The 16,883-nt window shown below is 36.7% G+C and overlaps 1 protein-coding gene across 1 annotated transcript in view; it reads left to right on the forward strand.

Annotated features, from left to right (window-relative positions):
* Window positions 1-13,096, forward strand: part of PAX3 (paired box 3) — a 47,965-nt gene extending 34,869 nt beyond the window's left edge. The window contains exons 5-9 of the mRNA XM_072410382.1: window positions 1,458-1,666; window positions 3,565-3,730; window positions 4,339-4,553; window positions 10,028-10,274; window positions 11,358-13,096. Coding sequence (XP_072266483.1) covers window positions 1,458-1,666; window positions 3,565-3,730; window positions 4,339-4,553; window positions 10,028-10,274; window positions 11,358-11,392 — 872 coding nt within the window. The 3' untranslated portion in view covers window positions 11,393-13,096. The remainder of the gene's footprint in view (window positions 1-1,457; window positions 1,667-3,564; window positions 3,731-4,338; window positions 4,554-10,027; window positions 10,275-11,357) is intronic.
* Window positions 13,097-16,883: the final 3,787 nt, after the last annotated feature.

A 16,883-nucleotide genomic window follows, 5' to 3' on the forward strand; every position in this document is an offset into this window, starting at 1 on the left:
ATCCATGTCCCATAACCCCTTGTGACCTGGGTTGCAGCCCCGGGAAAGATTACCCTGCACTGTGCTGCAGCTCAGTGTCATAAGCCATTGGTCACATGCGTTTCTATAATTGAATGCATCCCGGGCAGGGTAAAAATAGAGGCAAGTAAGTTTGAAACACGATTGTAAAGGAAAAAATAGAACTTACAATACACAATCAAAACCATGGAAAGACCAGATTTCCTTATACAAAATAAGCTTATTTTACAAAACAGCTTATTTTTTTACAGCATCTCTATATTTAGTACAAACTGAAGAAGGATCAAAAATGATTTTTTGTTAAATCTACCTAAACTGAATTGGGAATTTTAGGTGATGAAGGTAGAAACTACTCAAATAGATTGGAAAATGTAATAGAAACATTAGAATTTTGCAGAAACCCATACTAAGAGAATAATAAGAGATGATACTGCTGCCATTTTCCTGAATTTCAATTTACCTGGCTGCTTAAAGTTTCAGAATTTTGAGGTACTGACCCAGAATGATCAAGCAGATTAGTAAAGAAAGGATTTCTGATCAGAATCCTGAAATTTGGCCACTAACTCAAAGCAGTGAATTTAGTAGATCAAACATGATGATCTGGGGACAAATCATTTCAACGGTGGTGGGTCAGCAGGTTCTGGTAATCACTTCCTTGCTGCATTACATATTTTTGATTTTTTTTTATGTACATCCAGCTGTTGAAAACTATCAATTGATATCTGTGTTTAACATAAATATGTGTGTCCTCTATGCAATGCCATGAACAGGTTAAGAAATTGTTAACATTTTGGCAAAAACCCTGGCATTGTTTGCATGTTCATTATATGTTTCTGCCAGACTGCAAAGTATAATGGAACAATTGGCAGTGTTGAGAAGAAAAATAATATCTACAAAATGCACATACATATTTAATATCCAGTACACTTACAAAACACACAAACACACACACATAAAATATTACTCCCTGTCGGGCTGAGCAGTGATGTATCACATGCTGTAATGATTTGGGTATCCTGGAGTGATTAATAATAGCAGTGTGTATTGATGAATAAGCAGGGGCCAATTCAATCCCTAGTGTGTATTTTATAGCATAAAGCAAGATCCTGAGATGCTATGCTGTCTCCGCTGGGCTTTACTACAAAGTTCTTGTTTGTTTTGTCAGACCATGCATACGGATAGCCAAGAATCAACAAAATCTGTGCATTTTCCCATGGCCTGGAAGGAACAAACTTGATTCATATCTTACAATCTACCAAACTTTGTTAAAAGAACAAAGACAACAAAAAGATATACATCAGAAAGGCAAATTTAGAAAAACATCTAGTATCTTGTGTCATATTGTAGATATATTTGATAAGAATACTAGTTCACAGTACAAGATCATAATTTGAAATCATAGTATTGGGTTCATAACAATTTGTTTTCTTTTTTCTCAGCACCAACATCGCCTCAGTCCGAAGAAGGTTCTGATATTGATTCTGAACCAGACCTACCCTTGAAGAGGAAGCAGCGTAGAAGTAGGACCACATTTACAGCTGAACAGCTAGAGGAACTGGAGAGAGCTTTTGAGAGAACTCACTACCCTGATATATACACCCGAGAAGAACTGGCTCAAAGAGCAAAACTTACTGAGGCACGAGTACAGGTAATTAAGAAATCTCTTCTGTTGTGTCACCAGGGATTACACATACCACAATGACAATTTCAGGATAAAGCACCAAGGCAGATTGCCACTTTATCAAAAATGATCCTACTGATATTCAGCAAAACATGAAATGTTTTCAATGTTTAGGAACCATCATTATTAAATCAAGATGTCCATCACAGGATGTCATGTGCCGAGCAATAACAGTCAATCTTCTATGACAAGGTTGTCACCTGGCTAGTATTTTACTTGCCTGGATGGTACAAATTTGACCTGTTGCTAATAATATTAATAGAAAAAAAGATCATAATTTTGGTATTTCTCCAATCAATGTGGCAACCCTAATGACAAATGGCCAGCTATTGGAATCTTGCTCAATGAAGACATAAGTAAGTTGCTATTAGACAATATATAACTAACACTACATATACAACTTATGAAGCTACCTGACTTGCCAATCACTTTCATCTAAATATAATTGGATAAAGTTGTATGAGTAGTGATGAATTTACAGTTATGTTTATATTCTTATAGGAAGTCCAACTGACCTGACCTGACCAACAGGTTGTTTAGATTTTATTTTTTTCCCATGGCTTGCTTTCAAGACTGAAGCAGCAAACAATGCAAGGCAGAGTATGGTGATGATGTTCATTATGTTAACAGATGTAATAAGCGTTGTTGTGTTTCACTGAGCATTTATTTTTGTAAGTCAATGACCCTTACCAAGCAAATGCAGGAGCCTTTCTCCAGCTGTTGTAATGTGTCTTTAACCCTCTGACTTCACAACATTCCTTATGGCTTCCTCAGATCCCCAGAGACTCATAACCTGTCACACTATTACCATGATCTACAGCCTAACAAATTCCCCTGAACATCTAACATATGGGTCTTTAACTGAGCTCAGCATGAAGCTGCATATCGCTGTCAGTCAGGACTCCCTTGCTGCTGAAGAGGTGCACTGTGCATCATGTTACAGAAGCAGCACTCAACCAGTTAAACATCTATGAAGTCAGCAAGAAGTTTTCGATTTTATTTGTTTGATGTATTTTATCAAAAGAGACAAAAGCAGCAGCTGCATGAAAAAAACCCAAAACATCCAAAAATGTAAAGTATAATGCATAGAAATATATTGTATTATGCCTAATATGATGTCATTCTATATCAGCAAACAAAAATACAAATCTTGTTTTGTATTTTGTTATGTCCTTCAGAGAAAAAAGCTTATAAATGGCTACCAATAAATATCCAATTTATTCTTCACTTTATCAGACTGATTACACTTGATTGGTCACTATAGGTAATTCAACTTCTGCTCCATTCCATTTCACATGTTTTTCAGAAAATCCTAATGATTATATCTATACACATTATATCCCCTTCAAAAAGTGGAATCATCAATCTGTTGGATGTAATTCTAGCTGGCCGCCTCTGCTGCAGTGTTTGCACTCTTTCCTATAGAATTGCCAAAACTTCTGTAGTGGCTTACTTAAAAAAAACTTTTGAGTTGCAATACTAGTTGACTGGCAGCATCTGGTTTTAGTACCACTGACCAACTATCAAAATAAGTGGCATATTGATGCCACTTGGCCAGCATAAAAGCCAGGGAAGGAGAGGTCAGGAATAGCAGCCTTACATATACAGATTTTCTTTCTTGCTGAAAAATGCGGTTTTCTCTCTTCTTTTTTAATAATGTCTGGTCATAAAATATCTTTTATATTTATTTCTCCTCTGTTTCCCACAGCATAAATCTGTAGCAGATCTGGCAAAAGATCTATGAAGGACATAACTGATATCTGATACCTTTTCATACAATTTTTTTTCCAGTTTGTTCCTTTGTACATGTTGTAACTGTCTGCTCCTCCGCTGTCACTGATCATCTCTGAACTCTTTCTTTTCAGGTATGGTTTAGTAATCGCCGTGCCCGGTGGAGAAAGCAAGCAGGAGCCAATCAACTAATGGCATTTAATCACCTGATCCCAGGGGCATTTCCACCTGCAGCTATGCCAGCTTTGCCAACTTATCAGTTATCAGAGACATCGTACCAACCTACTTCAATACCCCAAGGTAAAAAAAGAAGCCTTGTGTCAGTAGAGCAAAATTAAACACAACATAATATTAATTAGTATCCTAAGAAATTATGTTTTTTGATAATGATAGTGTTTTTTTTATTTATAATTATTAGATCTTTTTTAGAAGCGTGTGATTGGTAAAGCCATTCATATTATGTCACTTATGTACAAATAAATAAGCTTAATGTTATTTAAAACCACTCCAAGAACTGTGCCATCAGAAAAATGGCCATATAATATTTTTAGGGGGAATTTGTCATGTGATTGTGAGGGAGCATGTGGAATTTATTAGGAACCTTCGTTTCTGTGTTTAGTGGTCACTCCTTCACCTCCTCTGACTAAGCCTGAAGCAGAAAGAAGGTGTCATGATGCCATATTGCCTTTCTGTACTTGTTAGATGTTAGCCACACCGTCAAGTAGAATGAATTAGTTGAGGTTGCAGATAGGACTATAACAATTTCTAGATTATGTTATTTGTTCTCCACTGCACAAAATTAATTTTAAAGTGTTCATGCTTATTGGTGCATACAATAGTTTTTTATATAGGTTAAAATGTAAAAAATTTTTTTTTTTTTTTCTTTTAAATATTTCTTTTTTTTGCAGCTGTGTCTGATCCAAGCAGCACGGTGCACCGGCCTCAGCCTCTCCCTCCGAGCAGTGTTCACCAAAGCAGCCTTCCACCTAACCCTGAGAACAGCTCAGCCTACTGCCTGCCCAGCGGCCGCCATGGATTTTCCAGCTACACAGACAGCTTTGTACCCCCATCCGGGCCTTCCAACCCCATGAACCCCACCATTGGCAATGGCCTTTCACCTCAGGTCAGTGGACTGTTTTTATTCCTTTAAGTGCATGCCAGAACCAAGCAGGCTGAGTTCCTGAGGCAAGAAGGGAAGAAATTGCCAAATTCGAACCATAAAGAGCTCTTTATATAAGCCACATGATTTTGTTTTGCAAATTTCCTTCCCCTTATTCCTCCTCCACCCCCGCACTGACTACTTCAAAAGCCAAGGCTGATAGGCTGTCTTTCAAGTGTTTTTCTTTCCCCCAAATAATATAGACCTTTCTAGAAACATGACAGTAGCCACAAGGCAAACAGTCTGAATTAGCTGTACGGCACAAATTGCAACATGAAAAATAACAAATGCAAAAAACGCTATTTGTTTACGCGGCAGCATGAAAACAAATTCAGATTTAACTTCAACAGCGACCTTCTCAGTTAGTCTATTCCATAAGTTACTGTTTGTTGCTGATTTATTGATTGAGCCAAATAGCAATGTAGGTTGTACAGTAACTTACAGAAGCAAAATCTTCTTTAACTGTTCCAACATCAATAAACTGGACACATTTATTACACATCACACATGATTTTTAAATTTACTAACTGCTTCTCAGTGTAGTCACTAATGTGACATGTAAGGACATATCTATTTGATGGAAATATTTTTTGTACTATATAATAATAAAACACTTTTAATCAAATCAATAATTACTAATAATATTAATCAAAAAAACTCAATGACAACCAGTTATTGATTGATGCCACTTATATAAAATGCCAGAATGGTAAATTGGGTGTTATAATGATCAACGATCATTGCATGTCAAGTCCAATTAATCATTGCTGACATAGGAATGGATAGATATTACATAATTGGCACTGTATGTGTATGGCTAGTATGATTCATACCAAAGTTGCACAGCTTTAGTGGTCTGTAGACAATTTTAGGGTTCTTGTGTTGCCAGGAGTCTAAATGAATGAGGTACAGTAACTTATGTAACAAATGTAAATTCAGTGTCAAGTGATATTCTGATAATGTAAGCAATATTATTAGTCCACATATTTGGGATTGGATGCTTTTTACTTAGGGCACTTGGCTTTTAGACTTGGTGGTCCAATAAAACACATTCACATTTACAAAAGCAGAGGAATATTTATGGCTTGAAACTATTTGAGCAATAATTAGACTGTTAATTTTCATTCAGAGGAGTGGAGTTGTTGTATCTGGGAATTGCACTGAAATAAATTGACTTGGTAATTGAGTGTCAAAAGGTTGGTTGAATTTACTACGGTCCACATCTGCCTGAGGTTGGCTTGACATTGTTAATGTGTGTCTAAACACAGGGATTTTTATTATATCAGAGGGACTAATATTCAGGTGTCTAATAGTTTCACTGAACAGCGTGCAATCTATAATTAAAATCAGGCCTCTTTGTGGGGCTAAGTGGGGGCAGCTTCACAGCTATGAATCCTCCACGAACACTTCTTCCTCTCGGCAGTGAGAGGAAACAGAAGGATATTGAGAATGACATAAATGAAAAGTGAAAAGACAATTATACCCAATTACACACTCATCAGCCTGGTTCTAGCACTGAGAGGGCATCTTAATAGGCAGAAAATGAGATTTTAATGGCACAAAGGGGAGCAAAAATAACGACTTATATCTCTTCCCTCTCGTCTACGTGAGGTTAGCATCTTGAGACAGCCACAGCAGCTCTCTGCTAGACGGTGATAAATCTGTGAAAATATAAAGTTCAAAGACTCTGGAGTTAAAAGGTTGCATAGTAAAATGCAATGGAATAAACATTACTGCCTATGGGCAAAAAACTCATAAAACCTTCCTTTTCTAACAGTAAGTGTAATTAAGTTTCAGCTCTTTCTATTGGGCATTAGCAGAAAGCCCAAACTTTCCACCCTTTAAGACACAGTAGGAATGAATGGCTTTAAGACTGAACAGACTGGTTTCCTAATGCTGAAGAATGACATAAAACAAGACTATAGAAATCAAGGGTCAGCAACTAATTAATCAGACTGGTTGGATCTGTCAATGGTTATGTAAATTTCCCTTAGAAAAAGCCAAATATATTAACTTCAACATGATAGTCTCTTGGTGCTTTAAAGACCAATATGGCTAAAATAAAACCTGGCATATATGACTGATAATAATTACAAATATATTTAAAAGCCGTCTAGCACAGTTTAAAACACATTCTGATAACTGCTTAGTTTAAAGTTGCTTATAGGCCTAAAGATGATTGGTTAAATACAGACGATTTGTTTAATAATTATTTAATTACAAAATTCATGAACTTTAATATGAGATGATCTAGGATTGGCCTGCATGTCTATACATCAGGCATCAGGCACATACAACTAAGCTATCTCAGGAGCAGAAAAACATGGCCAAAATTGTCAAGTGATTGTTATTTCCCCCCTACCTTTTCAAGATTTGACAGGTGCCATATCTATATGGCCACTCTCCTCAGTGCATCATAGTTATAGACATGCAAACATTGTCAAATGTTGGTTTCTTCATTTATATGACAATGTTTTAGGAGGACATTTATATCTGCCATTTAATGTAAAAAGTCAGCATCATATAGCTCATTATTATTGTTATTTATAATTTTTATTTATAGGGTGATATATGTTTATTTATAGGGTGATAATATATTATGTAGTGCTGGACAATAGTTTGGGGCAGCAGACCAGAAGCCCCCATATTTGACAAGTACAAACAGTGATACAGCTAATTAAACAGGACCCAGAAACCAGGCGTGATATCAGTATGAGAAGATAATATAAGAAGGAATACCTGGGGTGATGAAGTCATAAAGGGACACACACTGGACATTTTTAATCTACTCATTCTCACAAAATTCTGACATGCGTTACAACACACGCTGGCAATTGTTTTTTTTCTTTTTGTTTAGGAATGATCATGTACTATGCAGTGTTTTTTTTTATTTTAATTTTTTAAATATGTCTGACAGACAGGGATTGTGAAAGCTCATTTTTTCACAACAAAATAAAATGAAACCACCTGCAGGGACCATTAAAGTGATGTAGCGTTCCCTCTGGTTTACTCATCAGCATCTGGGATGTTTAGTAGGCTGTGAAGTTTGAAGAATTGTGAAGTCATGAGTGTGTCACTGAAGTTCTGCTTATATAAACAAAGTATACATGCTGGAACTAACAGGACGCTGATAAGAAGTGGCTTCAGAATGCCAAACATTTCGTTTTTGTTTTTTTGTTTTTTTTGCTAAAAATTCACTAAAAACATAAACAATGCCTAAACTGGTCTTTTGTCACTTTTTGCCTCAGATTGTTGGTGTTATATCAGTACCTTAAAATGTTATGGTTGTAATGTGTTTACTTGGTTCTGCAGATCACATATTATTGGAATCCATGCAGTTACTTTTTCATTACTAGTACTTACATGTACTTTATAATTTGTAAATTTAAAAAAAACAAGACTGTTATTTGGAAGGGATAGAGCACAGGTTACATCAACAGTGAGCTTCTGCCCCTTTACTATCCAATCACATCTTGGGTCAGTAATTCTGTTAGATTGTTTTGCACAGTTCAGAGTAATTTTGCTGAAAAACAAAAAGAATTAGACATTCCCCCAAACATTCTCCTGTGGCAATCTTTCAGGTCCATGTGTTTCAAGGACAATAATTGATTCCCACAAGGGAATGTTTGAGGAAATGTCAGATTGCCCATTTTATACATAGAGCCCCTGGATTGTAATCTTAGATCTTGGATGGTTAAAACACCACTCAGATGAGGAGCAATGTGCAAAGTGTAATAGTTCATATGAACCAGAATGTCTTTTATCTGTCTGCAAAAACTTTGACAATCAATGTTGCTCTTTGCCAAAAGCCAGGAAAGGTTCAATTACTGATGAGTTCAAATATATATTATAATAGTTGCTTTACTAATGGGGTATAGATAGTGTACTTAGCAGGTAAATGTTCATGGAGCTTAGTAATTAAGATGAAGCTTTGCTAAGAGAAGAGTCTGTATTTCTTTACTGTATCAAACTCAATGTGAAAGAGGAACTATTGACATGATAATGGGATTCCCTACATACATGGTTTTCTGGCAGAAGGATTTTACAATAGGTAGTCTATATTGGAGAAATCCCATGAAGACATAATCCTGATCAAACCCACATGATGGGGATGTATATAAAAGTATGGGAATAGAATCTGCCATCGTTTGATTCATGCCCGTGTGAACATAACTAAGGAATTCACAGCCATTCCACTCAGCAGTAATAGTACAGAGCAGGTGGCACCATTTTTCTTAGAACTGGGAAATCTGGCTCCCATCTGTTTCACATCACTATAGAGCAATGCTTTGGACATCTTTAGGACAACGTGTCCAGCTTCCTGTGGTGAAAGCTTCCGTAAATTACACGCTACACATGTGCTAGGGTCAATATGAACTTCAAGTTAATGTTAACTCCTTTTAGTAAGGAAAATAGATGGTACAGGGAAGTGTCACCGGTAACAATCTGTAACTTACCAATTAAATAGGAAATAATGCAATTCTTGTGCCATGTATCAAAGGGGACTGAAAGAAAACACTCTCTGTTGTCTATAGCAACAAACCATCTTTCAACCATTCCTTTCCCAGGCTCCTAAATGAGTTATTTCATGTTTTAGAAAGTAAATAAAGGGTAGCTGAATGACCTTCTGCTTTATTTCTTTACTACACTAGCTACTTTATCTGTTTTTAAAATTGAGTTTATATTATGGAGAATGTGGTTTGTGGAAGGAGAAATTAAGAATACTATTGGAGAGGTGTAACATAAGCTATTGAATTGTACAAATATTGAGCTGTAGAACTACAGAGAATTCAAGTTAGAAAGAGCATGGAAGAAGACATGGAAAATTAGGAAGCACTAGAATTGGGCTGAGATATTCATAGTTTGCTATAGATCCTTATTACATTATGGAAGTCCTCAGGAAAACATATCTATTACAGTGTCCAACCAAGTTACGGATACTGCCAATCTAAAGCTTAATAGATATCTTTCAAGTGTGTGAGAGCATTTCATGGAGATCTGCAAACACTGATGTTCACTTTTTCACTTCAAAAACAAAATCCTGTCTTGAACAGGAAACAAAGTTAACTAGACTCTTACTAGTTTAGTATGGAGGATTAAACCAAGGTGACCATGCCCTTCCTTTAGTTCTCTGTTCAGGTGAATAGGTCAAGGCTCTCAGAAAAAGAAAAAAAGAATTCAGAGGTCAATAGCTTGGGGCTACCACAGTTTAAACTTATGAACAGACATAAGCAGGGTAAACAAGTCTTTCCTTAGTGTCTTGATAGGCTTAATATTGCGTTGATGTTGATGCTATGCGTCATGTTGCTTTGATATGATGTTCTAAAATACATAACATTTCCATATGTTATATAAATTTTGACGGTCTAGGAATTACAATCATAAACATGTATATAAAGGTGTACCATTGACTTAAAGTGTTCTTTTTACTTCTTTAGGTAATGGGTCTTCTGACTAACCATGGTGGAGTGCCTCATCAGCCTCAGACTGACTATGCCTTATCTCCATTAACTGGGGGTCTTGAGCCCACCACTGCTGTATCAGCAAGTTGTAGCCAGAGACTAGAGCACATGAAGAGTTTGGATAGCCTGTCAACATCTCAGTCATACTGTCCACCAACCTACAGCACATCAGGATATAGCATGGAGCCCGTAACAGGATATCAGTATGGCCAATACGGACAGAGTGAGTATAGTTTTTGATATAATACATACTGTGTAATAATAATAATAATAATAATAAAACCAATAATAATAATACACAATATTGCCAAAGGCATGTACAGATATTTCAGCCTCAATTCAGGTGTTTCTAGTGAGGGATACAGCTATCATTAGAGCATAGAAAGACTTTTTGGACAATTGTTGGGTTTAGAGCCTTTTGGCAACAATTTGAAACAAAGCCAGCTCCATAGACATGGCCTAATGAGCTTGGTATGGTGAAACTCAAGTGGACCGCACAGAGCTCTGACCTCAGCCTTACTGAACACCTCCTAAATAAATTGCAGTGCCATATATGTCTTAACAAATGCTTTTGTAACTGGATGGGCAACACAGACACACTTCAGAAACTTGTGCCCATCAAGCTCATATAGGTGCAAGGTCAGGTAGTCACATGATTTGGCCATATATTGTATATGCATCAATATACTTTGCATTTAAACTTCTCAGAAGCTGAAAATGAAAAGTCATCTTCAATATTGCAGATGGAAGGTCACAGTTTATCTCCAAAGCTTGAATTTTACTTTTAACTATTCCCATTCAGGCAACAGGCACTGTTCACATGCAGTGAGTTGACTTTTTATCAGATAAAGCAAAAAACAAGAAACATTGTGGCTTCCTACAGAAGGTCGATGACGCGCTCTTTCTCACTGAGTCTCTTTTGTCTCCGGTGCTCGTTGATTGTTCTCTGAAAAACATCTGTTGCATAATTATTTGCTTAAGTGATGTCAAGGACATCTTGAGGTGATTACGTGCCGAGACATGAGACTTGACCGCCATTAGGTAAAACAGAAGGTTTTGCCCGACATGCAATAACTACGGGCATGCCCCGTATTAAAAACAGATGTCTTTAATCAAGTCAGTTCAAGAGTCATTAACGGATATGATCACAGATTTTAAGGGGTTTGTCAAAGTTGTCCAAGGAATAAAAATATTAGCCCTATTCTTTGATATACCAGTATTACATATGACAATGTCAAGCTTTGGTTTAGGTTGGCTTGTGAATGAAATTGTTTCAATATCATCTAAGAATCTCCTTTTTCCACAGGTGCCTTTCATTATTTGAAGCCAGACATTGCTTAGAATGACTGTCCCTCTGATGGTGTTATCTCCGGAAGTTTAGACAGGATGGATACTCTCATCAATTTGTAGCCTAAACTGGAGCTCCACTACAAAATAAACAATAAGACAATTACTGCTTTTCCAAAAGTGAAGTGCAAGATGGGAAATGCCACCATCCAGATTGCTGTTCAAGGCTTAATTGGATACCTTACCTGTCTACTGATAGGGCACATCCGACCTTACAAAAGTCCATATCTTGGGGAGATGTCACCAACTGTTTAAGAATCTGGGCAGTTCTGACTAACAAGTCCTAGAAAATATTCTCAACACAGAAAATCATAATGGAATTAAAAACACCCATTGCCAAAATACTGATGATGACAAGGTTTGTGGAGGAAGATGGGAAGAACTCTTTTAAACTTTCTACCCAGCTTAATAGCACAGTAATGGACTAAGGTGAAAGACTTTTTTTTGATTCTGATGACCACACTAATGGGTGCGGAACCGGGGAAACATAAAACTCTGTGCCACGTGATGCCCGGTCATGAAGAAGTGTTGTCATTGTGCAGATTGAAATGACTGTGGATAACATTCCAATTTTTCATGTGATTATAAAAACTCGACTAGAATTAATACCCAACCAAGAACTCTGATATACATTTTGGAGTGACACATTTAAAAAAAATCAACAGGATGATGCAGCGCCAAATTGTACTAAATTATATTGATTACCTGGCTGTCAATCGACGTGCAATACCATATCTTATTTCAATTTCCCTGTCAATTAATTTGCATTTTTCTGAAAGAATATTTCAGGACACCATTCTAGATGAAAAGATCACATGCTCTATTTGATGACACAGTGAAGGCTTTCCACCATGTTGTCTGTGATTTGTTTACCAGGGATACCAGTTGTGAATTAATGGCTGTTGTAGAACCCTAAAACCCATCATAAAATGGCAGTAGTTCAACAGTATCTGACAAGCTACAGGTTGCTTCAGTTTTGAAAGTAATTATTTTGAGAAGCTTTCTTAACTGATTAGACAATTGTTACAAAGGCCTCCAAATAAGTAACCGAATCAGGGACTCTTGTGTTACATTTATAGCCAACTACATTGGATCTAAAAAGTAGTATAACAAACAATCAGACTCAAATATAGATCTTGTTCAAATAAATAAAGTGCTGAAACCTGATTGGTTATTGTTGGAAACACCACTATTTTGTTTCCTTTCCCTTTCCCTTTTTCCTTTTAGCCCCTCAATTTTATAACATAAATTATGCTGTATTCCCAAAAGCCAGCAATGTAAACTGCTACTCATACTAGGTAGGCAGTGGGTGTGCTTAAGTCAAACGATATGTAGGATATCAAATGGAGATGCCTGTGAACCACTTTTATTGCTAGATGGGTATGCAATAAAAATAATTAGTGGATTTTTTTGTAGCCAAAGTGAGAAGCTTTTGGCAGGGGGTTGAAGAATTGAGTTACAGTTTTATTTATTTTTTTTGTTCTTTTGTCAGGTAAAGCGAGGTAGAGCTCAAAATACATTCCTTCAAGAATGATGGGTAATGAATTAGGGGTTTAGGTAGGATAGACTTAGTTCTAAGATTACACTTTCGTCTTAGAGGTGATGGAAGAAGTCAAATTTTATCTGTGTTGTAGCTGGTATTACCGGCAACAGATGCTGCAATAAATATGTTTCATGTAAAAAAAAAGTGCAGTAAATATTTACTATTTATAATAAACGGTTATAAATAATGGAGGTCTAACTGTTTTTTTTTTATTCTGGGTGTATCATTATTTATTACTAAAAAGTACAATTTGAGATGGTCAACATGATGAAGAAAATTGTAATTATGCTAACTTGAAACTGAGCAAGTCAGACGCTATATATTCACAGGGTTTGATGGACTCATTACAAGTAAGTACATGTTGCATAACAATTTGCATGTGATTATTTTGACCATTTCTAGGATCAGTAAATTAAAAAACATTACCTTTATTATTGAGATTGGATCCGTGCAGTGAACAATTAATAGAAATAGCAAGGTTTATTAAGTTGAATATGAAATTGTTGACTTTTTGCATGCACTGTGAAACGATGGGCTTTCTAATGTGTTTTGAATCATTACAGTGTTAAATAATCAACTTCCACTTCGGGGCAGATTGGCCTCACATTTTTATTAAGCACACTTTAAAACAATTTCAAAGATAGAGAGGAGATTCAATGACTGCAAGCTGCCCAGGCATTAAAGCATCAACGCAACTTCAAAACTATAGCACTATAGCACCAGAATGCTTCACAGTTGGTATGAGGTTTTTCTTCTGAAATGATTTCTTCAACTTATTCAAACATGTCTATTGTTACTCTGGCCAAACAGTCATTGTTTCTTTTCAGAGCACACATAACAGTTACCTTTCTTCAATCTATTTCGGACTGTGAATGCAGGCACTTTGTCACCACCTGTTGCAAGGCTTACCTGAGGATCCCACAAGAAAATGTTGGGGTCCTTGTAGACTTCCTTTAGCATCAAACGTTGGCTCTTGGGATGAATTTGCTATTATTTAAAACAATTCCACTCGTATATTGATTTTTCTTGGAGTGGAATGGCTGATTTCAAATAATTGAGCAATCTTGTTAATCCCTTGCTAGACTCATAAACATCCACAACCATATTTATCTGGGTGTAACCTTACAGCCCAGAACTGTAGCAAGGGGAGTCAGAGACAGGATCACGTGCTGTAATTCAAGTCTGAACAAATGTAACATAATTTAAAAAGGTATTGATATTTTGGTGAGCATATTTAAGATTGCAATCTGTACCAAAGGACCTTCTTCTGTAGCAAATTATTCCACGTAATTGAAAAACACACTGATCAACAGCATCAACACATCATGTCTTTATGTCATTTGTGTCTACAAATCACTATACATTTTTATTGGCATTTTTCCCACCACTGTGTTTTTCTGCTGTACAGCATACTTGGAAAGCTGACCTTAGGGTAGCCATAAGCATTTACCTGCTGTGTGACAATGAAATCAGGTTGGGATGACAGATGATAAAACTGCATTAGATATAGAAACAAGGAAAACAGTTTACCCAATTCAGAATTCAGCCTGGATTGCAATGATTTGCACAATGTGGAAATCCACTTGGAAAAGCTCCCTCTATTTGTGGTATTGATTGGCCTTTGTTAAAAATCTCTATACTGTATTACATGACCCGCCTCTCATGTACCACATCCAGCCACATGGTGTTATGTTTTAAAAAATAAACTCAATAAAAAAAATATGTAATTCTGTGACATCATTTATCATGTCAAAGCAGTCATTGGGTAACTGTCAGTGTTTACAACTTGTGATCACTTGGTCATCATGCTATAAGGGACAATAGGCGAGATCTGTTTGATGATCTTTAGGTGGTAAGTCTGAAAATCGTTTTGGATTTAGGGTTGTTTTCTTGTGAGTAATGTAACAAGTGCACTGAAAACTCAACATGCTTTATATAATGGTAAAGCATCCATCATTTTACTGGGAAGTGATACGCTTTGTGGTGGCTGAGTGACAATTGCACATTGTGTTTGCCTAGCTGTGTCTTTTTTATTTTGTTAACATTTTTGTCAACATCAATGTAATAAACATGAGGGTTCCGCCCCCATTTATGTCTTTCATCATTCAGAGAGTTTTCTTTCAGGCTTTTTATTCAGGCTGATTTAATCTGACACTCACACTGTCAAGTAGAATAAAGTCCCACTTGGAGCAGGGTTAACCTCTGGTAGGTTTGAATTATGTATTCCCTGTCCCAGAAGGGAGATTTTCCCCTGTAGATGCAACAGGCAATAACACAGGAAAGAATCACAAGCTGAGTTTTTTGTGACCTTTTGAGTGCTTACTATCTGTATCCTTTGGCCCCTTGACACTCACTACCCTTGTGCCTTAATTTGCCCTCACCAGGTCAGTAAATGATCAAAGATATTTCCAACAGGGTCCTAGACACCGGAAAATACTCAACGAAAGTATTTATTCTTCCCAACTGGTACCCCATTGTGTGTTGCGATGTGCTCTGAAGAACTGCAATGCTTGGTTTGTGTTCTCTTTTTTTGAATCTCTCTATGTAGTTATATGTGCTGCAGTGTGTCGCGATGAAGCACAGCACATTGGAACATGTAGTGCAAAAATATTTTTCAGAGCACTACAGTGCATTTGTGTGAACTCAAGTCAAAGAACATAAACCAAATTGCCTTATTGTTCTTCAGGGACTGTGATGGGCATGGGTTCCCAATTCAGTCCCAGCTAGTGTGAAGGAGCCTAAAGCTATGTACACACTTCCAATTATTATCGTCGGAAAACGAACGACGAACGTTCCTGCACGATATATATGAACGATCGTATAGCACCGATACTGCACATAGAGGTAACGACACGATCGTTCGTAGATATTGTACACACAATAGATGCGATCGTTTAAGCGATAGAGGAACTATGTGCACGACAGGAAAGTGAACGGACGTTCGTTCATCACGCATGCTCTGAACATGGACGATCAACGAACGACCGTACACACGAACGATGTTCAACGATCGTCGTCCAATCCGATCCGCCGGTCCGGTCGTTCGTTTCCAGCGACTTTCCTCGTTCGTCGGCGTCGTTGGTTACTTTTTTACGAACGATTTTTTGCCCAATCGATCGTTCGTCGTTCGATTGGAACGATAAAAATTGGAAGTGTGTACGCACCTTAAGTCTGTAATCAAATACCATTTTACTGCACCTGGATTCTATTGATAGCATTTTACAAGACAGTTCAGTGGAAGTTCAGGTATGAGTGATTCATATGTTGGTTTTCCATAACTCAAATAATTGTTTTATTCACAAAATCTGTATTTACTAAATAAAAAAGCATGTTATTCCCTAGTTGCATAGTTAATTAAATGTGTATGCACATATTCTCATCTAATATGTAAAATGGAGAATAAAAACCACATAAAAGTCTTGGAAAAATAAACAAAGGTAACATCATTAGACTCTTTTCTTTATTATATTAAACTGCTACAAAAAAAAAAAATTCCACTGAGCAGCAGAAGTCAGATGATCCTATCTTTATCCTCAGATAACCTTTAATGAACTTTCTCTGAAAACTAATCAAACTATTTGCTGATTAATAGTCATTGTAGGAAAACATAAACATAGTGGTCAGGTAGATGGGGATATAGGTTTTAGGCTGGATGAAGTGGCACAAAGCTTCGACATACATTATTATTCTGCTCTTATTATTATTCTCTCTTATTATTGCTCTTCAAAGGTTGAGAAAGCATTGGGCCTGATTTATGAAAGCACTTCAGGACTGGAGGAGATAGATTATCCTGGGAGAACCTAGGTGATCCAGCAAACCTGGAATAGATCTGGTCTAGGATTGAAAATATTTGCCACCTGTTAATAAATGATTTTTTAAAGAAACCCTTTCCTGGTTTGCTGGATCAACCAGCATCTCCCGTGATAGTCTATCGTCCCCAGT

The sequence above is a fragment of the Pyxicephalus adspersus genome, chromosome 4 (genome assembly GCF_032062135.1).
Source record: "Pyxicephalus adspersus chromosome 4, UCB_Pads_2.0, whole genome shotgun sequence".
NCBI classification, from domain to species: Eukaryota; Metazoa; Chordata; class Amphibia; order Anura; family Pyxicephalidae; genus Pyxicephalus; species Pyxicephalus adspersus.